Source organism: Aspergillus campestris, assembly GCF_002847485.1.
Source record: "Aspergillus campestris IBT 28561 chromosome Unknown P168scaffold_5, whole genome shotgun sequence".
Taxonomy (NCBI): Eukaryota; Fungi; Ascomycota; class Eurotiomycetes; order Eurotiales; family Aspergillaceae; genus Aspergillus; species Aspergillus campestris.
The window spans coordinates 353,149-380,148 of record NW_020194340.1 but is presented as its reverse complement, the minus strand read 5'-3'; the positions used below and the strand labels follow the sequence as shown (position 1 = coordinate 380,148).

Below are 27,000 nucleotides of genomic sequence, written 5' to 3'. Positions count from 1 at the left end.
TAGACAAAAGCCATGATTTATCTCAGGGATGTATGGCTATCTCTTGTCTACTATAGCATAACATAGTATAGCACAGTATAGCTAGCTACTACGCGTACAGCACCGGATTCATACCATGGTTCAGTCCCCCCTCTGGTAGGCGTGGGTCTGGGTCTCTTCCGCTTGCGGTGGGCCTATTATGTCCAGGTCGTCGTCATCGGTGTTGGATTTTGGTTACCACTAATGCTAGTATTGCCGTTGGCAGTATTTTGACTTCCACTTCCTCTTCATAATTATATCATGGTTGGAATTTGCATGGGTTGATTATGATAATGAGGATTGTGGTGGTGCTAGCTGTGGGAAAAAAAGGGTGGGCTAGGCCTTAATTGCGGTGAGCAGTGTCATTTCGGAGGTTTGGCTATGGTGGGGTCTACCAAGCATTTTTATTTCTACGCCATGTGGCCTCAACCTCATTCACCCTTACGTTTTGCTTGTTTGTGACTCTGTAGGGGGTTCTTATGATCGTGGACGAAGAACAAAGGAAAAGAACAAACCAAACTAGACCAATCAATGTATGTAATGTATGTACTTCTTCAACAACGCCGGTAACCGAATCCCTGTAGACTAGCCGGAACCAGATAAGGTCAGGAAGACCAGCAGACATGAATCCGTTAATCAAGATAATATCAATTTCAAACAAGTCATGGGGGAGAGAAAAAAATAAGAAGGTAGAAAAGACGTAAGAGGATAGAAAACAAAGGTCAGAAAGAAAAAGAACAAGGGAAAAAGAAGCTAGTGTGGTGCGTCATACAACGGTCCATGACCGAAAACAATGTCCCCTCTTGTGTATCATCTCCGTGGAGGCTAAGCAAATGACAAACTGAAAGTTCAAAGACCATTCGATTATCACATCAAAAAAGAAAAATAAACTCGTCGCGGGTACATGGCCAACGCTCTAGCAGCAGCCCGGCTTGGCTTCCGAATCCTGGGTGTTCTCGATCGATATCTTTTCACGGTTACCCACGTTGATCTGTTCCCCGCCCTCGAGAGCCTTGCTGGAAACGATACGGTAGATTTCTAGGTGTGTCAGTAACCGGTTGAATCATGCGCGCGGGGGAAGGGAGCGAACCTGTGAGGATGTTTTGGAAGGCCAGCTCCACGTTGCTGGCGTCGAGAGCGGAGGTCTCGATGAAAGAGAGGTTGTTCTCGCCTGTCGAGCGATTAGCATAAGATCAATCCTCAGACCTAGACTACCCAAGCGCAAACATACTGGCAAACTGCTTGGCCTCCTCCGTGGGCACGGCGCGCAGATGTCTCAAATCGCTCTTGTTTCCGACCAGCATGATGACGATGTTGGAGTCGGCATGGTCGCGGAGTTCCTTCAACCACCGGTTGACGTTGTCGTAGGTCTGGTGCTTGCTGATGTCGTAGACAAGGAGGGCCCCGACGGCACCACGGTAGTAGGCGGAGGTGATGGCGCGATAACGCTCCTGACCGGCGGTATCCCAGATCTGCGCCTTGATCGTCTTGGAGTCGACCTGGATGGAGCGGGTGGCGAACTCGACACCGATGGTAGACTTGGAGTCCAAGTTGAACTCATTGCGAGTGAAACGACTCAACAGGTTGGACTTTCCGACGCCCGAGTCTCCGATCAGCACCACTGTTGGCCAACATATCGGTCAGTCCAAGGCCTTTATTCTCCTTTTTTTACATTCGTTTCTTTTTTATCCCCAATCACATCATATTTATCCTATTCTCGAGCGACTGGGAAAAAGAGCGAGAAAGGGGGGTGGTTGCGGTGGCTGCGCGGGGGCAGAAGGTGGCAACATTACCTTTGAAGAGAAACTGGCGGATCGACCCCATTAGTTATGGCACAGATAGTCGGACAGGGATGACGGAGGGGACAGTACTCACATCATACTCGTCGTTAGCCATGATGAAGGGTGTTTTGTTTGCGGATGGAGGTTTGACGGTGTCTAGAAGGTGTAAGACTCGAGGTAGGAGATAGGGATGAACGTAGGGAACACCAACAGGGTGAGCAGTGGTCGCTAGAGGGGGGACAACAGTAAGGTTAGCACTGTACGGGACCAAACAAAACCCAAATCCCAACCAATAAAGCAGGAGTAGAAGAGAAAGAACGAGAAAGGAGTCAGTATACGTACAGCCAAGAAACTAAATGAGAAGAAGGATCACAAGGAGGAAGATGCAAGAAGAGGAAGTAGGCAAAGGAGACAGACAGAAGCACGACAATAGGAGGATAGGAGGAGGTTATCCAGAGATGCTCCCATCGCTGTGCCGAATGCCTTAGGCTCCTTCCGGTTAGCGTGCCATCACGTGCGGCCCCCGGTCGCTGTCTTCGTCTGTAGTGCGCGGACTATCGATTGTATTGATGCGAATATTTCCAGATCTATATCCTAATCCAGATAAACACTGATAAACAGTACATGTTGATTAGCTGAAGCATTATCCATCTCACTTCTGCTGTCGGTCTCTCGTATCTGCACTGGACATGCTGATCAAATAATTCACAAGGTTTGACCGTCCAAAGTCCCCTAAACGCCGGGGCGGTGATAACGGGAACTATCATACAGGTGGTGGTGATCTTAACCGCTTTCAACTCTCTCTCTCTCTTTTTTGCCATTGCCTTTCTGGTCCATGATTTCACTGCGGACATTCCTTGATGATCTGCCCCCGTTCCGTGGGAGAAATTGAGCCTCAATCCTGAACGCCTTGTCATGGGCACGCGCAATGACGGGCAAGAGTGACGATGAGATCTCCCTCACTTCTACCACCCCCAGTGAACAACTCTCAGAATATGAAGTGGAGTCCGTCTTGGGTGAGTTGGAGGCTCCGGATGGTCAACCCCAATACCTTGTAAAATGGAGAGGCTATCCCATAGAACGCTGTTCCTGGGAACCGGCCGACTCGTTCAACACGCCCGAGACCCTGGCGGATTGGGCGAGGACGAAGCGTGCCATCGAGGAAGGAAGGCGTCAACCCTTTGATATCATCAAATGGGAAAACCATGTATTCGCTCTCGAGGAAGCCAGCCAGGAGAGAAAACGAAAGAGGGCAGCCAAGAGACAAAGCCTGGGCCTTCCTCGTCGCCTCACTGGAATCGCCAGCAACGAGCGTAGAACGTCCGATGTCCCGTTGACGGGGTCTCGCTCCGATGCTGTCGGTCAGCCTGTCACCAAAGCGACAGCATCACATAATGCTCAGCCGGCTCTCTCCTCGCAGCCAAAGCCGCCAAAGCCAGCCCCGCCACCAATTCTCTTTGGGAGTGGCAGTGAGAAACGCCCCCAAACGGCCAGGAAGGCGTCAAACACCGACCCAAACAATCGGTTCAGTCTGTCGACCAGGTGGAGGTATGAAAAGGCGAAGAGAGACGAGCCTCCTCCGAATATCGATCAACTGGACCTCGTACCGCCGTCGAAGTGGACTCCCATGTCGAACCCCAATGCAGCAAAACTTGGCCCTTACATGGTCCAGACAACTGTTGAAAGCGAGTCTCTAACGGATACCCGTCGTCATCCGGAAAACGACAAGACTGAACCCCCTGCAGGGCCGTCGCCGTCCGATTCTCCGCGTAACACTCGAAGGGCCGACGAGGTATCCGGTCGGATTCCCATGGACGCTGATCGCTCAAGCCGCTTTCGTGATTCGAGGTTTGATACTAGAAGAGGCGACGAGGTGTCTGATCAGATTCCGGTGGACGCTGACCGTCCAAGACGCTTTCGTGATTCGAGGTTTGATACTCGAAGAGGCGACGAGGTGTCTGATCAGATTCCGGTGGACGCTGACCGTCCAAACCGCCTTCGTGATTGGAGGTTCGATACTCGAAGAGGCGACGAGATATCTAATTGGCCTCCGATGGACGCTAATCGCCTAGACCGCTTTCGTGATTCAAGGTTTGACGCCCAAAAAGGCGACGAGGTATCCAGTCGGGCCCCCGTGGACGCTGATCGCCCAGACCGCTTTCGTGATTCGAGGTCTGACAGACCGTGGGAACCATCGCGGGAACCCCGTGGCAAATACATTATTGCGAAAAACGGAGTGAAGCGATTTTTGGACCCAGGCGACCTTCTCATCACTATGCATTATGGCCCACTAAACACCCCGGTTGGCAATGTCAGATTGGCTGGCCTCAGTTCTTACAGTCGAAAGAATCTTCTAAATTGTAAGAGAGATGGCGAAGTGGACTTGTGGTTTCAGTACCTCTGCTCGCTTGATGAGTATGACAGGTTATGCCAAAATGTAAGTAGGGTACAATCCATGACCCTTTTCTTTCTGTCCGGACAACAAAGCAGACACAAGAATAAAAGAAGAGGGTGAAGCACAAGAATCACTCTTCTTGTTTATACATTACCTAACCGTCAACCAGTCTGCCAACCAAAAATATTGCACAGGGTCAGTCCATGCATATGAAGATACAGAACCGGATCTCGTGAAATTTGCAGAATTACTACAACGTAGGAACATGGTGGGAATATTTGGTTCTGACAAGTATCCGTTCAACGTGGTTCTTGTCTATCCACCTGGCTCAACAGGCTTTGGATTCCTCAGTGATGGCATGCAAAATGATCCACGGTCCCCTCTTCACTTCGTCGTACGGAGCACATTGGGTCGTATTCATAAAATAATCCCCTCATTGCGCGAGCGTCAGCAATCCTTGCAAAGTCCGGTAGACGAGTCTATCTCTCATGAAAGAACGCCATGGATCACAAATACACCTATCTCCCAACGCACGCCCTGGGATGCCCCCACGTCCCAAGCAGACCTTCACAGAAACAGTGACTCGACGGCTCCCTTGCAGATAAATCTACCCCTTACTCAGCGCGTTACGTCAAAGGGATCACAGGAAAGCACTATACTGCCGGCCAACACCAAGAGCCCAACAGCATTTCACCCGCCCCAAGATACAAATCCACCTAGCAACAACCCAGGATCATTTCCCTCGCCTCGAGATACACATCCACCTAGCAACAGTCGAGGAGCATTCCACTCGCCCCAAAATACAAGTCCACCCCGCGACGACCCGGAAGCTATGTCAGAGCCCATGGAACTCGATTCTATTCCTCCTGGATCTCCTCCATCTTCCGAACCTGTTCAAACCCCTCTCCCTCCTCCCGCTTCTCCTCCCGCTGTCTTACCCATCCGACCCATTCCGCCTGTCGCACTTGCCCCAGAGCCTGAAGCAGTAGTTCTCCAGATTACGGAGCGGCCTTTACCGCCTGTTGAAGGGTTTGACTTGAACGAGCTCTTCATGACACACTTCGGGATCACTTTCAAATCTCTGGCGGCTGTCAATATGGCGAGTGGTAGCCAGAGCTTCTATCTTATGTTTCCAGAGGGGAACGAAACCACCCAGCAGGAATACCAGATCCTCAAGGCGTTTCTCGACAATAATAATGCAGTGGTATTCTCCAATCACCTACCGGAAGACTGGAAGAAGTTTGCCGTGTCCAAGGCCGGCGTCATTGTGGTATGGTCCCGTCTATAAGCTGGTTTGGTCTTTGCATACAAAAACCTGGAAGCACTAACATCTGCTCAGTTCCATAAGAGTTTCGTCGACTACTACACACTGCCATCTTTCAGAGAGATCCTCTCAGGTAAATTTACCCTCTGGAACTTGTCACTCGCGACGCCTCTCCAGTACGTGCGACACAGAACACATATCCAGCGGATCTTCCCTCATGGGGGCGTGATCCTCATGACGGAAGATTTTATGCTTCGCCAGCCGCGCGCGTCTCTGATCATCCTTGCCTGGTTTAACGATTACGCCAACAAGAAGTTCCCGGGGAGCTGGAAGATCATGCTGCGCCCGGACATCATAAACTGGCTGTCTGAGCTACCCGAGCCCCGGGAGCCCTCAGAGCACGCAATGTAAGTACATGTCACACTACCCCCACCAAAAAACCAACACAAAAGAAGTACTCACCCACCCCCCTCTCAGATGGATAGCCATGTGTCACCACATCCTCCAACTCAGCTACACCTCCAGCCAAAGGGAGCTCGACGCCGAAATCCTCGCCGGCGACAGCGACGAATACCACGAAAGCAAAGTCATCTCGCCCCCCTTCCTCCCGAACTACGGCTCCCGCAGCGAAGTCGACAACCCAGACATCCCGAAGGGTCTCTCCCAGGAACACCGCAACACGGACCACCTGGCTGAATTCTTCGCCGGCTGGGCCCTCGTCAATTCGCACGTCTTCCGTCACTTCCACGTTGTCACGCAGTTGCCCCCTCCCGAGCGCTGGAGCGCCTGGCAGCACGTAGACGTCAAACACGGGCCCAAGGCCTTCATGACCGCCTTCAATATCGACTTCAAGAAATACGACTGGATCGTCAAGGGAAAAAGCGGACCACCGCCTTCGTCGTCGACTGACCCTCGCTCCACGCAGCGCACGCCTACGACGCCGCAGACTCCCAGACCTGGCGGTAACCACGGCTGGAGATCGCGCGAGGGAGGGGATCAGGGAGGGGATCGGGATTGGGATAGGCGACATCCGCAGAATCCCTCGCGGCCTCAGTATCCGCAGGGGTACAAGTGATCACATCTACTTGGCTGTTTTGTTTCCGTGCTCTTCTTCTCCAGGGCCTTCGTAAAAGAAAGAAAACTTTTGGTGGGTGATTAAAACTAAATTGGTCGGTCGATGCCAACCACTACGATACCATGTATGTAAAGTACCTTTCTTCTTCTTTTTTTTGTTGCAAAAACTTTTTTTGTCTCTTGTTTTTCAGGCGATGCACGCACGCCTACACATGTACGTGTATTTAAGGATCTCATTAGAGAGAGGAAGAGAATGAGAAATGAGAAATGAGAAATGAAGGTGAATAAATGCACTCCATTAATGAAATTGAGATAATTGCCCGCAATTCATGATATCCATAATATGATCAACCAAGGAGCTGTAAAGACGAGACGCAGAAATGAAATAAATATGCAAAAGTTCCAAGAAACGCCGTACGATAGCGGTTGATATTCACAATACGAGAAGAGGAAACATGCGCTCATTTTGGTATAAACTTGGATGTGTGTGTGTGCCTTACTGGCAATGATCAAGAGAGCCTGTAGGGAGTGAGAGAGAGCAGCTCGAAGAGCCATGAGTCAACACTAAGAACCCGCCGCTCGCGAGCGATACTCGTGAAAGCCAGAAGGATCGTCGTGGTCGTTAGCATCATTAGCTTGGGCAGCATCACCCTTCTTCTTCCTCTCCTTATTCTTCTCGCGACGCGCTTTATCCTCCCACTGGCTCTCCTCAGCTGCGATTGTAGCGTGGAACTTGCCGCCCTGGCCGCGGGCGAGATAGATGGGCTTCTCACCGCGCGCGGCGACGTTCTCTGTGACGAGGACGAATTTAACGCTCGACCCTGGGGTTTCGAACATTGCGTCGCTGAGGATGGCTTCCATTTCTGTGCGGAGGGCGCGCGCGCCGGTGCCCATTGTGAAGGCGTTTGCGGCGATCTTGTGCAGGGCAGGGGTTGTGAAGCGGAGTTCGATGCCGGAGAGGGAGAAGAGGGTTGTGTATTGGGCGAGGAGAGAGTTGCGGGGTTCGGTGAGGATGCGGACGAGGAGGGGTTGGGCGAGGGTGGATAGTGCGGCGGTGACGGGGACGCGGCCGACAAGCTCGGGGATGAAGCCGTAGCTTTGGAGGTCGGTGGGGTTGAGCAGGTCTAGGGCGTTGAAGTATACGGGTTCGCTGTCTGGGGTTTGCGGCGTCGTGGGGTTGAAGAATGGGAGGTGTTTCTTGTATAGGGCTTCTTCATCGGATCCCGGGACGATAGGGATCGGTTGATTGTTTGAGGCGCCTGAGTCTCCGGATCGCTCGTTGGCGGTGGACTGTGAGCGGACGGGCTGGCCAAATCCGATGGATCCGCGCGAGATGCGGTCCATGATCACTTTGTTGAGGCCGACGAATGCACCGGAGAAGACGAACAGGATATTGTCCGTGCGGACGTTGTATACTTCGCCCTTTTGGGGCGTGTTGCCGCCAGTGGGCGGAGGGAATGGTGGGTTCCCCAACGGGCTGTTGGATGGGTAACTGTTGGGTGCGCTGCCTGCACGAGGGGCGTTCTTCTCTTGTTTCGCCTGCACCTGTACAGTTGTGCCTTCGATGATCTTGAGAAGCGCCTGTTGCACGCCTTCTCCGCTGACGTCTTTTCCGTGGCTGACCTTGGCCGCTGCGATTTTATCCATCTCATCCAGAACGATGATGCCGCGCTCGGCCTGCTCGACGTCATAGTTCGCAGCAGCTAGGAGTCGGTGAACGCACACCTCAGCATCCTCCCCGATATAGCCAGCTTGGGTGAGCGCGGTGCAGTCGGAGATGCTGAAGGGGACAGAGAGGACCCTTGCTAGCGTCTTCGCCATAAGCGTCTTACCCACTCCAGACGGGCCGAGGAGGAGGATGTTGGATTTCTCTAACTCCAGCGCTGGCGGATCGTTGAGTTCGGGCTGCTCCGAAGGCGGCGGCCGATTCGACTGAGGGGCGATGGAGGGAGTTTTCTGTTGACCGGGGAAGTCATCTACTCCGTATTAGTCAATGATTCAAAAAAATGGAATCATTCTTTGAGGTCACTGTGAACTGCTGGTGCAAGCCCTACCTTCAAGCGGATGGTGCTCAATAGCTTCTCTCCGGGTCCGTTTCGCCAACAGCTCTGCATTCTCTTCCGCGCGCCGTTGCAGTTCCTGAACCCGCTGGTAATGGTTGAACACAGCAACACTGAGGATCTTCTTTGCACGGTCCTGTCCGACCACAAACTGATCGAGGTACTGCTTCAACGTTTTAGGCGTGATGCGCGGCGCTCCGAAAGCCGGAGTCGACCCCAGGGGTCCTGCAGTCGGGAGACCCGCTTCATAATTTCCTGACCACGGTTGTCCCGTGAAATCCGACCGATTAAACTGCGAGAGAGTAGGGAAAGATGCTGAGGTTGAGGACAGGAGGCGATGGCTGGGGCGTGCTGGAGCGGGTGAGCTGGGAGTTCGCCGATAACGGGCCACAGGGAAGCGGTGCGCCCGGAGCGGCGACTGGCGCCATAGAGGCAGTCGTAGCATGACCATGCAGTGGACGGGTGAGGATCAAAAGAGAAACCAAAAAGGAGTTTGAAGTAAGTTTCCTACAATAAGATTGATGACGTTGGGGAGAAAGGGGCAGGCCGAGTGGGCTGATGGCGGAGAGAGAGTTGGAGATGGCGATGACGCTGAGAGAGAGAGAGATAAGATGCGGATCAATCAGCTTCCCCGCAGCACGTGAGGACCCCGGCAGCCGGCGCTATCCGTTTGACTTCCACATTGTAAGTCTTCATCCATGATAATACTGTCTTCTGTGGCTATCATCATGACCACGATGCTACGGGTTTACAATTGAGAGCACTGCTGGTTCACATTCGACGATGCCAAGAAGGAACCCATACGGGTATATATTTGGGAGACATCGGTTCACATCGATCCGACACCGCCAAATACACACACCAACTTGCGATCTTAACGACGAAGAATCTTGTACACATCAAGGCCATACCTTGTATCCTCGTTTATGCTGGGGATGAGGAGATGTCATATATGTGCTTTTGCAAGGCAGATCCTGTCCAATGAGCAGACATGGCCATGTCAGTCTCGATCTGAAGCCTTTCGTCCGGCATCTCCTGTTTAGGAAGAACGGTGTACTCGTTATTCGGCCGGAAGGGAGCTGCATTAGAAGAATGCCAACTCAAAGACAGATCACTAGGGTGTTTTTCAGGCCGCACGTAGCATGGCTGATCTCGGAAGTCGTCTGTCCTCTAGTGGCACGATATGCGAAAGCATGTGCTCAGCGCACTGATATCAACATAGCTTTCCAACTGACGAATTGCACTCGTTCCATGAAATGGATAGTCAATGCGCGTGATAGAGAGAGCTCGGATCGCAGACAGCCTTGGGAATGGCCCGTGCTTGTCAAAACAGGCTTTCAGTGGTGATATGCGAACGATTGGACTATAACGAGGCGAGGAACAAACTCGTTGTTATTCTTCTTCTTTCACCGCTTAACATCATCGAAGATTACCAAATCTTGGACCTCCCTGATATATAGAACCGGGTAAGAAACCGGTTAAATGTCGAATCTTTGGTTCGAGTGATCCAGACCGGACATCAGGATCCACAGTGTAATCTGAACGTAATACACCCGGTCCATTCTCCACCAGAACAGCAGTCCGAAAGAGACCAGAGCTTATACAATGACAGCAACCGGCAGGTGGCTTGACGCAAGGCGCCAGAGACCCGGAGACTCAACCTTGGCTCGCAACTAAAAGGGGAATTGCCGGACTACTCAGCTCCCCCGTTGTCCACAGAGGCTGTAACGGCCAATAACGGAGCCAGGAAAAATGTCTCATCTGAGGGTCTGCAGAACGATTCAATCACACTTTCAAGTTCGGTGACCTCATGGCGGCAGGCCAGAGCGGCTAGATCCCCAGCAATGCATATGCATTAGCTAAAAGGCTGCAGAACCGAACCTTCTCTCTACTGACTTTCTACATTTGCCAGGCGGGGAGAAAACAGTTATGTTGACACAAGCTCTGACCAAGAGGCACTTGGCAATCTGGACTAGCGGTTAAACTTGCAGAAAGACTACGTCATGGGGCGGTTTGAAACCATCTCTCCGACGGAAGCGCCGAAATGAGTTTAGATGTAGGGATCTCCATTTGCTCGGACCTGAGATGGGCCTGGACGGGCAGGGAATATGTGCCCTACGAACACTAGGGCCCGATGGGGCAACCGGGGAGTTAATCTGGAGACCCCGGGGGTTGGTAAAATGTGCAGGTTAGGCGAGGGTCGATTTTGACTTTGTTGGTATTAGCTAAAAGAAACATGACTCTTGTAGCTGGTGCATTTTTATGAATGTGGGGTATGAACAGCGTTGACCTCGCTGGTTAGGTGTCGAGTATGGATTGGTAGCAGGTATCCTCAAGAGATCATACTGCAATTTGGAGGATTGGCCCGCCATTTCTCCATCTCCGGGAAACGTATACCTCCAGAGACCGGACGTATACACCCCGGAACCCAGAGTAGATGCCCAACCCAATCCACTGTCTACGGTGTAAGTGCTGGCTGTTCGTACGCCTGAATCCACACCTCCAGGGTGTTTGTCTTCAGGAGACACGTAGTCTAGATGCTAATCATAAACTATCAAGGAGAATGGAGTAATACACTCCAATGTCCTAAGTTCACTTGTTCCCTCGAAACGCCGGTTGTTGCTCCATTGTTTGCGAGATGAACCCTCGCAACGCAGCCCATCGGTTCGAGGTCGCGCCGGAATCATTCTCCGGCGCTGCGCTGGATGGCTGCGCCGACGATGACGATGCCTGCATGCCAGACATCTGCGCCATGTTCTTCGCAAATCGATCTCGCTCCAACTTCTCCAGTCGTTCCCGGCGCTTCATGGCTCCGGGCTTGTGCCTCAAGGTCTTCTGCTTGATGATGTTCACTTGGCTGTCGGGGTCGTGGAGGTCCGATTCTGTGTCTGGGAGCGCATCGGCCAGCGACTCCAGGTTGGCGGCCAGTTTGTTGGACGCCCGTCGACGCTTAGACGACTTTTGCGAGTTCTTCTCGATCTTGGTCACGAAACTGGAGTGCTTCATCGCCCGCCTATCCTTCTTCGACCCGCGCGCGTCATTCTGATCGAAGCTGGTCGGCCTGGTCGACGGCAGGGCACCTTTCCCAGCAGTCGACACCCTCGACTGCTTCTTCTTGAGAGAACTAACAGGGGCCTTTGATATTGCGGAAGGAAGCAGGTCAGTCGAAGAGGAAATTACCCGGGGTGGGACGGGATCCAACGCTTGACTTACCATGCTGAGAGATCGATCACCGGAGTTCAGTCAGCGCAAGTACCTCAGGTAGTACCGTCGTGTGCACAGGGTATAGACGGTATGGTCTCCACGAGCCGTCGGGAAAAGAGAGCAAAAGGCGAGCAGATCGACGAGAAGTTCGGGTGAACCACGATAATTTTGCGTGGCGGCTTCCGAGGGGTTTTCTTCGCCACTAAGCCCGATTGGGACGGGCGGTTGCTGTTTCTGGGGGTATTCTCTCACCGCCCACATGATGCTCCACTTTTCTGCCGACTTTTGCGCCTTTTTTCAATTGATTTTCATTTTATTTTTATTTGATTTTTTTTAAAAAATTATTTTATTTGATCTGAATTTCTTTTATCTTTTTATATTTCTATATTTTTTATGCTTCTTTTGATGGCGAATTATGCTGTTTGCCTCGTGAACCAGGTTTCTCTCAATCTTATTTCTCTAGTATTCCAGTTTAGACGCCGAGTTTGCTCCTATTTTATTCCTATCTTATTCGTTTATTCCTATCTTATTTCTATCATTTGATGTAATCAACTCGATAGTAGGCATCTGGTTAAATTGAGCTTGTATCAGTAATCATATGGAGACATCGGACTGCTCTCATCCTAGCTCTCCCTAGTGAGACTCCACGAGCATTCGATCTCCATTTAATTTTATTATCCTACGGTTTTACCCCAACCTCAATCCGCAGTGACGTACTGGACATTTTCCCGTCAAACCGCCCTCCTTACCTGAGACCGGCAACCGGATCGCCATTTCTCTCACCGGAATCGCTTCTATCGGGTTTAGTTCCTCTCCTCGGGACAAGAAGGAGATCCACCTTCACGGGTATCGAATCCACTGTTTTTTTGGTTCCAAATTGCATCAGTGTGATACGGCCGAATTGTCCTAACAGGTTTGCCATCCCCATTTGGAGGAAACCGTGTGGATGTCGTTCTCTCGCCGGACTTGCCTTCCTTGCCTCAGCGTATCTGCAGCTCGACCTCGGTTCCCAGTCTTTCCAGCCCTCCCATTCGTTCGTTCTATCCCAACTCTTCTGTGGTGGCGGCCAATCCCTTCAGGCACTTTAAAAGCCCGGGGTCCCCATCCACTTCAACCTTTCTCAACTTCCTCCTTTCGATCGAATCTACCCCCGTCTCAATTCTCTCACAATATACACGACATCATGGCTTCTCTCTCTCCCTACCAGCGCAAGCACAAGGTGACCGTGGTGGGCTCCGGCAACTGGTAAGCTATCAAACCAGACCGATATTATTGTCGAGCTATGCTAATAATCTCCAGGGGCACCGCTATCGCCAAGATCGTCGCCGAGTGTGCGGCCAGCAATGATTCCGTCTTCGAGAAGGATGTGCAGATGTGGGTGCACGAGGAGAAGGTCGAGATCCCCAAGAACTCTCCCCACTACAACCCCTCGTCGCCTCTCTGCCAGGGTCCCCAGAACTTGACCGACATCATCAACCAAACCCATGAGAACGTCAAGTACCTGTCGGGTGTCGCCCTCCCCTCCAACCTGCACGCCAACCCCTCCGTGGTGGATGCCGTCAAGGACAGCACCATCCTGGTCTTCAACCTGCCCCATCAGTTCATCATCCGCACCTGTGAACAGATCAAGGGCAAGATCCTGCCCTATGCCCGTGGTATCTCCTGCATCAAGGGTGTCGATGTGAGGGAGTCGGGCATCAGCCTCTTCTCCGAGACCATTGGCAACATCCTGGGCATCTACTGCGGTGCCCTCTCCGGTGCCAACATCGCCAACGAGGTGGCGCGGGAGAAGTGGTCCGAGTCCAGCATTGCCTATGATCCTCCCCACCTGGACTCCACAGCCCCCTCCAAGGGCCCCTCCCCGACCGGCACTCCCTCCGCCTCGACCACCAACCTGGCCGAGTTTGAGCACCGCGATGTCTCGGGCCAGATGTCCAAGACCAAGCTGCAGGCTCTTCCCTCCGACTACCCCCCCATTGATCACAACACCCTCAAGCTCCTCTTCCACCGTCCCTACTTCCACATCCGCGTGGTGCACGACGTGGCCGGCGTCTCTCTGGGCGGTGCCCTGAAGAACGTCGTCGCGCTCGCCGCCGGCTGGGTCGAGGGCATGGGCTGGGGCGACAACGCCAAGGCTGCCATCATGCGGGTCGGTCTGCTGGAGATGGTCAAGTTCGGTGAGATGTTCTTCGGCAACACGATCAACACCCGGACCTTCACCGAGGAGAGTGCCGGCGTGGCCGACATGATCACCAGCTGCGCCGCGGGCCGCAACTTCCGCTGCGCCAAGCTTAGCATTGAGCGCAAGCAGCCCATCTCCAAGGTCGAGGAGACCGAGCTCAACGGCCAGAGCTTGCAGGGCACTCTGACTGCCATCGAAGTCAACAGCTTCCTGAAGAGACAGGGCTCCGAGGAGGAGTTCCCTCTGCTCACTGCGGTTTACCGTACGTTACCCCACAACTCTCTCCCGTTTGAATTTTTGCTAACTCGCATCCAGGCGTCCTTGAAGGCTCTATGGCAGTCGAGGACATTCCTTCTTACATTGAGCGGTAAATAGCCTTTTTCTTTACACCGTCTTTTCCACTAAGGGTCAGGCGCTAATCCTCGTTTCGAACAGCAAACCCACATGCACTGCGGGTGATAGCGCCAATGGAACGACCCCCGGTGGTGGTTCCAGCCACGCCGTGCTGTCCAAGCTCTAAGGGCTGAGATGCACAATTTGATGATGTTTTCCTGCCGTGGCAGTTGTCATGGTATTTCACGATCTCGATTCCATTCATCGTTCTAAAATTGGGGCCATCTGGGATGTGTGCCGCATGTTAAAGCCGGGTGTTTTTTCTTTTCCATTTCGCAGATAGACCGGTGCTTTTTGCTTGTTTTTTGTCGATTATATATATCCATAGAGTTACCTACCAATCTATCCATCTATTCACTATTTTGTCACTACTTATCTCACTAATTATGTATCTCATCTACATACAACTATGTCATTTTCAACCTACGTTAAGGGCCCAACATTCCAAGCCATTTGCCTCTTTGCGGCCCGTGCGGATACTAGAGCGCTTAGAGACAGTTCGAGACCGAGATGGATCATGCAAGTCTGATATGATGTCAGACCCTCCGCGGGGTTCTACCTAGCAACAACAAAAGTGGCCAAAAACCTGCATTTCACGCGCGACTGCCTTGGTTTGCCCCTCTTTGCTAGCCCCCTCTTATATTAGTCCGGTAACTCTGGCTTTCGGTCTAGGTATATTTTGGGTGGGAGCCTTTCGGGGAGTTTGCTGTCCTGCGCACGGGCGAGATTTAAACACCGCCTCTCTCTCTCTCGCCAGGAGCAGCTCTCAGAGATCACCACCACAATCGCAATTTCAGTCTGTTGGGATCAATTTCATCACCATGTCTTCTCAGCAGATTTATCTCCTGCCGTTGAAGGACGATGGCTCCCCCGATGTCCCGGGGGGTTACATCTACCTCCCTCCCCCGACAACCCCGCCGTACACGCTGCGGTTCGTGATCGAGGGAAGCAGCTCCATCTGCAGAGACGGGGCGCTGTGGGTTAATCTCCCAGAGGAGGGCGAAGAGTTCGATCGGACGGCGTTTCGAAGATTCCCGTAAGAAATTGGATTGTCTACTCTTGGATTCAAGAGATGTTCCCCCACCCCCAGTACACCCCGCTGAGACCGTCTGTAGATTACAGCCCGACTTCAACAAGAATATCCAGATCGACGTCCCCATCACCCGACCCGGGTGCTTCGCATTCTACACTACATATGCGCCGCTGCCGGCGTTCTCGCTCTCCTCCGTTGCAGCGGAAGAGCCGAAGCGGACGCCCGTGCACTACATCGATGTGTCGCCGCGGCTGACAGTCCGCGGTCGCGATCTGCCTCTCAACGCGCTGTCAATCTTCTCAGTGATATCGAAATTCATGGGGCGGTATCCGACAGACTGGGACAAGCATCTGCGGGGGATCAGCCAGCGCAATTACAACATGGTGCATTTCACGCCGCTGATGCAGCGCGGGGCGTCGAACTCCCCCTATAGTATATTTGATCAGCTCCGATTCGACGAGGACTGCTTTCCTAACGGTGAAGAAGACGTGGCTAAGTTGGTGGCGACTATGGAGAATGAGTACGGGCTGCTGTCGTTAACGGATGTGGTTTGGAACCACACCGCGCATAATAGTCAATGGCTGGAGGAACACCCTGAGGCCGGGTATAGCGTTGAGACGGCGCCATGGCTGGAGGCAGCTCTGGATCTTGATACGGCTCTGTTGCGGTTTGGGAAGGATCTCCAGGCGCAGGGTCTCCCGACGGAGTTTAAGTCTGTGGATGACTTGGTCGTTGTGATGAATGCCGCTAAGGATCAGGTTATTAAGAAGTTGCAGCTGTGGCAGTTTTATGTCATTGATGTTCGGGCTGATCTTGTGAAAGCAGTGGATAGCTGGAGGGAGGCCGGGAAGGTTGACTTGAACACCGGCCGGTGGGCGCGCTTGGGTCTCGATGGCTTCAAGAGCTGGCCCTTGGCGCAACAGGCGAGGTTGATTCGGGAGCATGGGATTCCGACTGCGAAGAGGATATTGGGGCGGTTCGAGCGCTCGCTCGATAAGGAGTTTGGCGCTGCCATTTTGACGGCCATGTTCGGTCCGTTCCGCCGTGCGAGTTCGGATTACTCGTTGGCGGAGAACGCGCTGTCGAAGATCCTGGACGAAGTCAACCTGCCATTCTATAAGGAGTACGATGAGGATGTGGCGGAGATCATGGATCAACTGTTCAACCGCATCAAGTACCTCCGGATCGACGACCACGGGCCGAAGCTGGGCCCTGTCACTGACAAGAACCCTCTGATTGAGGCGTATTTCACAAGACTCCCGGTCAACGCAGTCACCAAGAAGCACAACGAAAAGGCGCTGGCACTCGCGAACAATGGATGGATCTGGAACGCCGACGCGATGCGCGACAACGCCGGCCCCGATTCGAGGGCGTATCTACGCCGGGAGGTCATCGTCTGGGGCGACTGCGTCAAGCTGAGATACGGGTCCAGCCGCGACGACAACCCCTTCCTGTGGGACTACATGGCAGAGTACACCCGGCTCATGGCCAAGTACTTCTCCGGTTTCCGGATCGACAATTGCCATTCAACGCCCCTGGTGGTAGCCGAGTACCTGCTAGACGAGGCACGCAAAGTGCGGCCCAACCTGACCGTCTTCGCTGAGCTGTTTACCGGCTCCGAAGAAGCCGACTACGTTTTCGTCAAACGCCTCGGCATCAACGCGCTCATCAGAGAGGCTATGCAAGCCTGGAGCACAGCGGAGCTGAGCCGACTCGTCCATCGCCACGGCGGCCACCCCATCGGGAGCTTCGACCTCGACCTGCCCTCCGCAGGCAGCAGCCACGCGATTGCGTCGTTCGGCGAAAAAGACAGCCAGCGGACTATCCGCCATATCCGCCCCAGCCCCGTCCAGGCGCTCTTCATGGACTGCACGCACGACAACGAGGTTCCAGCACAGAAGCGCACCGCGATAGACACGCTTCCGAACGCGGCGCTCGTCGCTATGTGTGCTTCGGCGGTTGGGAGCGTCATGGGCTACGACGAGATTTATCCGCAGCTGGTGGACCTCGTGCATGAGAAGAGGCTGTATTTCTCGCAGTTTTCGGAGGATAAGGATGTTGATTCGTCGTCGTTGGATGGGGGGATTGGGGGTGTTAAGAAGCTTTTGAATCACTTGCATACTACGATGGGTGTGCAGGGCTATGACGAGACGCATATCCATCACGATGGGGAGTACATCACTGTGCACAGGGTCGATCCGAAGACGAGGAAGGGTGTCTTTTTAATAGCGCATACGGCGTTCCCTGGTCATGCTAGCAAGTATCAGTTGCCGCCGACTCATCTCATTGGAACGCGGGTCAAGAGCCTGGGAGCGTGGCAGCTGGAGGTCGATACCCGGGAAGAGGTGAAGCAAGAAGTCATGGCTGACAAGTCGTATCTACGGGGCTTACCGAGCCGAGTGCGTGAATTCGAAGGCACGAAGGTTGAGTTCAACGGCAGCGATAGCACCGTCTCTACGTTGGAAAACTTCACGGCTGGGTCCATCGCGCTGTTCGAAACTTCCATTCCTGCTGCGGAACACGCCGTGGGACTCGATAATTACATCACCAAGGATGCGGACGAAGCGTTCTCCAAGCTCAGTCTGATTGATCTGAACTTCGCCCTCTACCGCTGCGAAGCAGAGCAAAGAGACTCCAGCAACGGGCAAGACGCGACCTACTCCATCCCCAACCACGGCTCTTTAGTCTACGCTGGCTTGCAAGGATGGTGGAGCGCCCTCGAAGACATTGTCAAGTACAACCAACTCGGGCACCCAATCTGCGATAACCTCCGCGAGGGCCAATGGGCACTGGACTACATCGTCGGACGCCTGGAAAAAGCCGCACAGCAAGAAGGATACTCAAACCTCCTCGCCCCAGCGACGTGGTTCCGCGAGCGATTCCAGCCGGTCCGCGAGTTACCCAGCTTCCTCCTGCCACGATACTTCGCCCTCATCGTCCAGGCTGGCTACAACGCCGCGTGGAAAAGAGGCATCCAACTGCTTGGAAGCAACATCCAGGAAGGACAGGAGTTCATCCACCAGCTGGGGATGGTCAGCGTGCAGCAGACGGGCTACGTGAAGTCGGCGTCGCTGTGGCCCAATAAACTGGTGCCCAGTCTTGCTGCTGGGCTGCCGCATTTCGCCACCGACTGGGCGCGATGCTGGGGTCGGGACGTTTTCATCTCGCTTCGAGGCTTGCTTCTGTGTACTGGGCGGTTCGATGTCGCGAAGGAGCATATTCTTGCGTTTGCGAGCGTTCTCAAGCATGGGATGATTCCTAATTTACTGAGTAGTGGGAAGCTGCCGCGTTATAATTCGCGAGACTCGGTGTGGTTCCTTCTGCAGAGTATTCAGGATTATACGCAGATCGCGCCCAATGGGATGGAGATCCTGAAGGAGAAGGTTCCTCGCCGGTTCCTCCCCTACGATGATACATGGTTTCCGTTCGATGATTCCCGAGCTTACTCGCAACACTCGACGATCGCCGATATAATCCAAGAGGTCTTCCAGCGACATGCCAAAGGTCTTTCATTCCGGGAATACAATGCCGGACCAGATCTGGACGTGCAGATGAAGCCCGACGGGTTCCAGATCGACGTGCGGGTCGACTGGGAGACGGGGCTGATATTCGGCGGAAGCCAGTCCAACTGCGGCACCTGGCAGGATAAAATGGGCGAGAGTGAAAAGGCAGGAAACAAGGGCGTTCCCGGGACACCACGCGATGGCGCGGCCATCGAGATCACCGGGCTTGTCTACAGCGCTTTAACCTGGGCTGCAGGGTTGAAAGAACGCGGACTCTATCCCTACGAGAAAGTCGACCTCGACGACGGCTCATCCGTTACTCTCCGCGACTGGGCATCCAAGATCAATACCAGCTTCGAACGCTGCTACTACGTCCCGCTGAACCCCAAAGAGGACCAGCAGTACGACATCGACCCGAGCATCATCAACCGCCGCGGGATCTACAAAGACCTGTACAAGTCCGGCAAGCCCTACGAAGACTACCAGCTGCGGTCGAACTTCCCCATCGCAATGACAGTAGCGCCCGACCTCTTCACCCCATCCAAAGCGCTCAACGCCATCGCGCTAGCAGACAAAGTCCTCTGCGGACCCATGGGCATGGCCACCCTCGACCCATCCGATCTCAACTACCGCCCCAACTACAACAACTCCGAGGACTCGACCGACTTCGCGACCTCCAAGGGCAGAAACTACCACCAGGGCCCGGAGTGGGTCTGGCAGCGGGGGTACTTCCTGCGCGCGTTCTTGCACTTTGATCTCTTGCGGCGGAAGACGGCGGAGGAGCGCATTGAGTCATTCCAGCAGGTCACGAGGCGGTTGGAGGGGTGTAAGCGTGCTCTTCGGGAGAGTCCGTGGAAGGGGCTTACGGAGTTGACTAATCGCGATGGAGCGTATTGTGCGGATTCGGTGAGTGCCTCTTCTCTTGGTGGTATGTCTTGTTTGAGCCATTTGCTAACTGTTACGATATAGTCTCCGACGCAAGCGTGGTCTGCAGGGTGCTTGCTGGATCTGTATTATGATGCATCGAGAATCGCGCAACATGCGTAGACGGGATAGCTTATTTCAGCTCGCGACTGGCATGGGGTAATCATGGTGTGTGGACTGATTGACTGTGGGCACAAAAGACGATATAATATCTGCAAATACTATTTATCTACTGTGCAACCTCACCTCGTAACTGACCTTCACCTTGCTACTGAATGGTCTGGGCTCGAGTAGATCGTCATACTCTGCAACCAACATGAGACATTGTATCCTACCCAATGGTATACACCTACTAATCACGAGTACTTCCTTCTTGGAGTGTGACAAGTCTGCCGTGTATCCATTTTAGGTTAAACCAGGGAGTGGATCTAAATGATGTAGATATCACGCCCGATATCGGGTGACAGGGGCACTGCACTGCATATTGAAGAATTCGAACCGCATAATTGACTCCATCTTGCGCTGCATACTTGTGTAGAAATCCACACGAACATGCCTGACCCTTCACCTCCCACAAATCATCACCAACTATGAGGGTAGCTACCTATCAGCTTATCTCGTGTGACATTCCAGCTCAGCAATGCTCCCCTTCTCTCCGTGGAAATCTACACTCCCTACGAACCTCTCGAATCACTGCACTTCATAAGGAAAGTAAATACAGTGTGTACCACACTCCAAGCAGGGTCCACGGTCTATACGAGTCTACCACCCTTCCTCTGTATCACAAACAAGACCCTTCTCAACTCCCAGGGTCAATAGAATAAGGAAAACCAGCTAAGCCCATGGACTATCCCTCCTCGCACACAACACGCAAATCCTTTCCTATCAGGTGAAGCACGACAGCAGGGTCCACGCCGGCTGACCGTGCATGCATGCTTCACAACCACATCAATTGACTATACTTCAGACACGAGGATTGGCGGGTAGGGACTTTCCTTGGGGAGTGGATCATGCTGCGTTCTTGGGTATGTACCTTACGTCATGGGGTCTGTCAGCGTTGTCAGCGTGGGGACATAAATACTACGTTTGACTCGGGAATCTGGATGGAGGACGGCTGTACTGCGGAGTTACTACTCTTTTATAGGTGTTCTGTGAGCTGCTCTCTTATCTATTCAGAGAAAGAGGAAGAGAGCGGACGCCCGGAGACACAAGAAGGGTGAAAAGCGAAAGAAGGATATCAGGAAAGAAAATGACGTTCCCAACCCTCGACTTCAACACATTCCCCCTCGACAGCTCATCTGCCCAGCGAGATTTCGAACGCGACTCTTCTCCCACCTCTGTCGGGTCTCCCAGCGATGGGCCAGCGCCCCAGGCGGATAGTCACACCAATATATCCGAGATGCTGGCCGAGGAGAATATGACGCGATCTCAGCGACGGCAGAGTATCATTTCTTCGATGAAACCGAGGATGGGGAGGGTGTCGAATTTGGATGCTTATTAGTTTCAGGGTGAGTGACTATCCTGGAGTGTCGATAGAGAGTGGAGGTTCCCGAGCTTCTTTTCTCTTGCGCGTTTGTGGGCTTGGCTGATTGTGATGCGATAGGGCGACTACCCTTGAGGGACATCGGGATATCTGTTTATCTGGCTATTTTGCAGAGATGGGTTATTTGGGTAATTTTATAACTTCTGTTGATTTTACTGACAATGCACTGTTGCGTTGAGCGCTAACTTCATGTGCCTATCCCTGTGGTTCTTTTCGCGATGCCATACTTGTTATATATTGATAACTCACTCTTACGCCTACATACGCTGAATATACAAAGGGTCTGTGTGCCTACAATCCCATGGGAATACGTGCTGTAGGTCGTTGGGCGCGGACGCGTAGGATACATTGAACGACTATCCTGAATGCTGTTGGATATCAAGTCCTACCATTCGCCAATTGGTGTTGGTATTTTCGGTCAGATGGTCAAGATGAAATGACATGCTAGCAAATGTAACATCCCAGCTGCAGACAAGACGGATGTTGACGGATGTACTCTAGTAGCCGGCAGTCTTCATAGTTGTATGACTCCACATGGGCTGTTTTTGGCTAGGCGGGTGGAGTGCTGTGGATATGGACGGTTAAAGTCTGAGTATGTGACTTCGGCCGGGCTACAGCTGGCCGTGGTTCAAAACTCTCAACACGTCTACGGAATGTTAGATCATAGTCCCCTTCTATTTGTGTCGCCGGAATGTTGAGGCGGTGGTGAAGTAGATTGATGTAGAAGGCCCGCCTCTATAATTTCCAACGTTAGAGAAAGATAGCGTGATGGATCGTTTATGATCTAAACAGGGTCTTGTGTTCAAATTCAGAATTATACCACGTCATGTTAGTCTCAGATCTTGGAGTTTGACTTTAACACATGGAAATTACCGACTATATCCTCATTGCTACTGCATCGTGCTATTTCCCAGCGGCTACCACACTTGGTCCACAGAGTAAGACCATATGCATCCTTTGGAAGTCGTCTCCTCGGAATACATCCGCGGGCATACTGTGACCCGATGTGTCGCACATATGGCCACAGAAGACATATGTGAGGGTTACAACATTCCCAGGGACACGCTCCTCGGTCACGAGTACCTTTAGTTGGCTGTAGTCGAACATGAAGAGTGTATGACAAGACATGTGTACACAACCTAGCGGGAGTACCTGGCCTTCTTAAGGTACTCCATTAGGAATCTATCCAAGCCTGATTTGGATATATATGCCCTGCTTTCGGCTTTGGCGGTGGTCCCTAGTTGTAGACGTATGTTGGATTTGGGTTGAGCTGTGCTTAGTAGCCCTTATACTGAGTAGATAACCCTCGGTGGAGTCAACAAAGAGATCTTCACCGGGCTATGACACGAGAACTGAGAATCATCCGTCAGTTGCCAGTCAATCGACATCTGTCAAGGTCTCAAACGCGCTGCGAGATCCGAGATATGAGATCATCCGTGACGAAGGACTATCCCAGGATAAGAATTGCCAAGTTAGTGTACATAGACTGGCTGAATATTTCAATCGAGCGTCTACCTGTAATGTCAGCGTTAGTAGCCATCACTTGTATGGTTGTTGGACAGAGTTTGTTGACCCAGTCAATCTACACATGAGTAGACCCAGACCGCCTTCCAACCGATAAGCTAAACCCGTCATGGCGGAGCTAATCCCACTTGAAAGGATCGGCAGTACACTTGTCCCAGTGAGCTCTTCCAAAACAAACCCAGCGGCCTAACGACTTCTTCTTTTCGCCCGTATCATCCTATTTTTTTTTTTTTGAAAGTGTTGTCACTCGTGTTGGGTTCTCTCTATCAGTCAATTACCAAATATTATCTGATATCACTGTCAGAGCGGACTTATCTTCCGCACAAGGTCGTCTACCTACCCGTCCCTGACGTCAGTTCTTTGGGCCGCATCCCTGCCGTTACGAAGATCGCCTCCCATATGTTGTGATCCAGCAAACAACCTGACCATCGACCTTCCATGAGAACATGTCTCTTACAAGCTCCGCTGCGGCGGAAATTCTGACTGCCGCGGCCGTGGTCATAGAGAAACCAGGCGACCCGCACGAGCCACGCTGGGGGGATCAGACTCGCGGTCAACGCGATCTCTACACTCAACTCGTGCTGAGTCTAGCGCTCGGGTTGACTGCTTTTTTTGCCTTCTGTGTATGTCTCATTATCCCGTGGGGCTTTTTGAACTAAGGCTTATCTTGCTAGATATTGCGACCGAAATGGACCGAACTGTACGCTGCCCGACGACGACAACGCTGCGCCGCCTCACACCTCCCGGAACTCCCGGACAGTCTTTTCGGCTGGATCCCTGCGCTATACAAGATAACGGATGAGGATGTGCTCCACTCTGCCGGCTTGGATGCCTATGTTGTATGTACACAGTTTCCATAATGGTCAGGAGTCGAATAAGCTGACCCATTGGCGACACAGCTCCTCTCGTTCTTCAAGTTCTCGATTCGACTTCTGCTTGCACTCCTTCCGATCGCCGTCCTGATCCTCCTCCCGGTCCATTACAAGTTTACCGGTAAGAATGGGATCCCGGGCTGGGACGGGAGTGAGCCACTCGACGACAAGGATCAGTTAATGCTGGATCCCAGTTATCTATCCATGTACGTGATATTCGGCTACATATTCAGTGGCTTGACGATCTACCTACTGCTCCGTGAAACGGACAATGTCATCAGCACGCGGCAAAAGTATCTCGGGAATCAGGCGAGCACGACAGATCGGACCATTCGTCTATCAGGGATCCCCCCGGAGATGCGGTCTGAGGAGTCGATCAGGGATTTCATGCAAGGCCTACACGTTGGGAAGGTTCAGAGTGTGACGATTTGTCGGGACTGGGGAGCCCTTGAACATTTGGTTGAGAAGCGAATGAAGATCATACGGCACTTGGAGCGCGCTTGGACTAAGCATGTGGGCTATAAGCGCGTGAAGCTGGACGAAAGCCAGCTACCACTAGTACAACATCGGCGGCGGCGTGGCGCCAGTCTGCTATCAGAAGACGACAGCGAACGAATGCAACTCCTGTCGGACAACGGACGGTCGCATACCACTGACGATGCGAACGCACGGCCGACGATTCGTCTCTGGTATGGACCACTCAAACTGCGCTACCGCACCGTGGATGAGATCGATTACTACGAAGAGAAACTGCGAAGAATCGACGAGGTGATCAAGCACGCTCGCAAACTGACCTATCCTCCTACCGAGCTCGCCTTTGTGACAATGGAGTCTATCGCCGCCGCCCAGATGGTTATACAAGCAATCCTGGACCCGCATCCGATGCTCCTTTTGGCAAGATTGGCGCCCGCGCCAGCGGACGTTGTCTGGAAGAACACATCCGTGCCGCGTTCCAAACGAATGATGCGATCGTGGTCGGTGACTATTTTGATCGGCTTTCTGACGATCTTTTGGTCCGTGCTGCTCGTTCCCTTTGCATCCTTGCTGGAGTTGAAAACTATCGAAAAAGTCTTTCCCCAGTTCGCCGACCTGCTGGCTCGCCATCCGGTCTTGATGTCCCTGGTCCAGACCGGTTTACCGACACTGGGTCTGTCACTCATGACTGTCATTGTCCCTTATTTGTATAACTGTACGTACGCTCTTTGCCATGCGGCTGGACACTACTGACCGAATGCAGGGCTATCGCATATGCAAGGAATGACGTCGCGCGGCGACATTGAACTGTCGCTTATTTCGAAGAATTTCTTTTTCTCCTTTTTTAACCTCTTCCTTCTCTTCACCGTCTTCGGGACCGCGTCCACCTTTTACGGTGTCTGGGAGAACCTACGCGATGCGTTTAAAGACACCACCACGATCGCGTATACCTTGGCGGGGTCCTTGGAACAATTGACTCCGTTCTACGTGAATCTCCTGGTTCTCCAGGGCGTGGGGATTTTCCCTTTCCGCTTGTTGGAGTTTGGGAGCGTGATATCGTATCCATTCCATCTCTTCAGGGCCAAAACGCCCCGGGAGTATGCGGAGCTGTCGACACCGCCCGAGTTCAGCTACGGCTATTCCATTCCGCAAACGATTCTAATTTTCAACATCTGCCTGGTGTATAGCGTTTTCCCGAGCTCCTGGTTGATTTGTCTCTTCGGGCTAGTCTACTTCACGATCGGGCAGTTCATTTACAAATACCAGCTGTTGTACGCCATGGACCATCAGCAACACTCCACCGGACGGGCATGGCCCATGATCTGCCACCGAGTCCTGGTTGGCCTGATGCTGTTCCAGCTTGCAATGATCGGCATTCTCGCCTTGCGGAAGGCAATTGCCCGGTCTTTGCTCTTGGTCCCGTTGCTCGCCGCAACTGTCTGGTTCAGCTACTTCTTCGCGAACAGCTACGAGCCCCTCACCAAGTTCATTGCTTTGAAGAGCATCGGCCCAGAGAGTTCTAGTAGTGGAGAGATCTCGCCCTCATCATCCGCGACGTTCTCCCCTCCGTCCGGCCTTGACCGCGACTCCCTTCCCATCCGGATCGGAGGGCAAGCGCTGGGTCTCCGGTTGAATAAATACGTCAACCCCAGCCTCATCCTCCCTCTACATGATGCCTGGTTGCCAGGGCGCGGTGCTATCCACTTTTCTCACCACGAGACCCCGAGCGACTTTGCAGTCTGAGCTTGCCATAGTGGCTAGCTGTCAGCGCTGTAATCGTGCACAACCCAAAAATGACTTCAGTATTATGCCGACTTCACGGATATGTGCGGTTTCGAAATTGATACTGACTTTCCATCATCCCCCCTCCAACAACTCCACCAACACCAACAACAACAAAAGATGATTCTCGTTCTTTATTTTACGATATACGACCGCTATGCCATTCTAGGATCTGATAGCTATCTGATTTACGGGCTCACGTATCATGTATACTAACGTTTTGGTTCTCTCCTTTTTTATGTTTTTGCATTCTTTGTTCGTGAGCGATTCCGGATTCCGGACTTGTACTGTTTGATTTCGCCGACGAGTTATTGACTTTGGATCATTTAAAGCAGTGTTTGTTACCTTGTTATATGTATTTACTTTGCAGTTCTGTGTTTCATAGAGAACGTGCTACTTTCGTGAGCATACTTATAGGCTTAGTGAGACACCAGGATTGACTCTTAGTATGTGCTCAGTAATACTTATCTAGTACTTGGTAACCGGTCATGTAACTTCCAATCCACTTACTTGTTCTGTTATACGGGCATTTGAGTGAATACGGATGGTCGAGTATTGATACAGCTCGCGCACGTAGAAGAACTATGACATCCTGTGGAATTTCCACCATCTTTCATGATAGATACTCGAGGTCTAACTTCCTAGCAGAGGAATGCGCAACCCATCATGTGCGAGTGACAACATGAAGAGAGAAGAAAGGAGATGATGGATCATTCCTGGGCGGTGAGGAGATGTCGTCCTTGCAGACTTGTCTCTCTCTCGCTCTCCTTCCAATTCTTCTTCTCGACCGCATGCGACAAAACGGTGTCTCTGCCCACATTCCATCCCCTTTCATTCCTCATTCCTGCTACTTCAACTCTCGATTTAAGATCAATTGTGGATCAGGGTTGATTCCAGCATTCCATCCGATCCAGAATGCCACGGGATCTAAATGCTGAATGAATCCTGCTAATACCACCGTCTTGGCCTGGGAT

General features: G+C 52.5%; 7 protein-coding genes across 7 annotated transcripts; 4 read left to right on the top strand and 3 right to left on the bottom strand.

The window, feature by feature from the left end:
• Positions 1-539: 539 nt before the first annotated feature.
• P168DRAFT_289600 (Rab family GTPase) lies at positions 540-2,221 on the bottom strand. Its single transcript, XM_024837037.1, has 7 exons — positions 2,142-2,221; positions 2,011-2,027; positions 1,894-1,955; positions 1,812-1,824; positions 1,250-1,639; positions 1,109-1,189; positions 540-1,056 (listed from the first exon to the last, which is right to left on the bottom strand). Exons 3-7 carry the CDS (start codon positions 1,912-1,914, stop codon positions 935-937), a joined length of 627 nt encoding a protein of 208 aa, XP_024693322.1. The 5' UTR covers positions 1,915-1,955; positions 2,011-2,027; positions 2,142-2,221; the 3' UTR covers positions 540-934.
• Positions 2,222-2,572: 351 nt separating this feature from the next.
• P168DRAFT_303897 (putative Chromo domain protein Chp1p) lies at positions 2,573-6,533 on the top strand (the record flags this gene model as incomplete). Its single annotated transcript, XM_024838800.1, has 4 exons — positions 2,573-4,236; positions 4,364-5,464; positions 5,534-5,865; positions 5,936-6,533. The coding sequence occupies exons 1-4, from the start codon at positions 2,728-2,730 to the stop codon at positions 6,531-6,533; spliced, it is 3,540 nt and encodes a 1,179-aa protein (XP_024693321.1). The 5' UTR covers positions 2,573-2,727.
• A 156-nt stretch (positions 6,534-6,689) lies between these two features.
• On the bottom strand, positions 6,690-9,153 carry P168DRAFT_289599 (putative ATP-dependent Clp protease). The gene is made up of 2 exons (XM_024837036.1): positions 8,587-9,153; positions 6,690-8,508 (listed from the first exon to the last, which is right to left on the bottom strand). The coding sequence occupies exons 1-2, from the start codon at positions 9,041-9,043 to the stop codon at positions 7,097-7,099; spliced, it is 1,869 nt and encodes a 622-aa protein (XP_024693320.1). The 5' UTR covers positions 9,044-9,153; the 3' UTR covers positions 6,690-7,096.
• Positions 9,154-11,374: 2,221 nt separating this feature from the next.
• P168DRAFT_251514 (FAM207/SLX9 family protein) lies at positions 11,375-11,979 on the bottom strand (the record flags this gene model as incomplete). The annotated part of the gene is made up of 2 exons (XM_024834275.1): positions 11,806-11,979; positions 11,375-11,727 (listed from the first exon to the last, which is right to left on the bottom strand). Coding segments are annotated over exons 1-2 (354 nt in total), but the record flags the coding sequence as incomplete, so codon positions are not given.
• A 1,000-nt stretch (positions 11,980-12,979) lies between these two features.
• Positions 12,980-14,349, top strand: P168DRAFT_281102 (glycerol-3-phosphate dehydrogenase family protein; the record flags this gene model as incomplete). The annotated part of the gene is made up of 3 exons (XM_024835907.1): positions 12,980-13,041; positions 13,096-14,240; positions 14,294-14,349. 3 exons carry the CDS (start codon positions 12,980-12,982, stop codon positions 14,347-14,349), a joined length of 1,263 nt encoding a protein of 420 aa, XP_024693318.1.
• A 625-nt stretch (positions 14,350-14,974) lies between these two features.
• On the top strand, positions 14,975-20,069 carry P168DRAFT_251508 (putative glycogen debranching enzyme Gdb1). The gene is made up of 3 exons (XM_024834274.1): positions 14,975-15,407; positions 15,487-19,813; positions 19,877-20,069. The coding sequence occupies exons 1-3, from the start codon at positions 15,193-15,195 to the stop codon at positions 19,952-19,954; spliced, it is 4,620 nt and encodes a 1,539-aa protein (XP_024693317.1). The 5' UTR covers positions 14,975-15,192; the 3' UTR covers positions 19,955-20,069.
• A 3,019-nt stretch (positions 20,070-23,088) lies between these two features.
• Positions 23,089-26,465, top strand: P168DRAFT_251505 (putative DUF221 domain protein). The gene is made up of 4 exons (XM_024834273.1): positions 23,089-23,521; positions 23,573-23,737; positions 23,798-24,959; positions 25,008-26,465. The coding sequence occupies exons 1-4, from the start codon at positions 23,345-23,347 to the stop codon at positions 25,985-25,987; spliced, it is 2,484 nt and encodes an 827-aa protein (XP_024693316.1). The 5' UTR covers positions 23,089-23,344; the 3' UTR covers positions 25,988-26,465.
• The last annotated feature ends 535 nt before the right edge of the window (positions 26,466-27,000 follow it).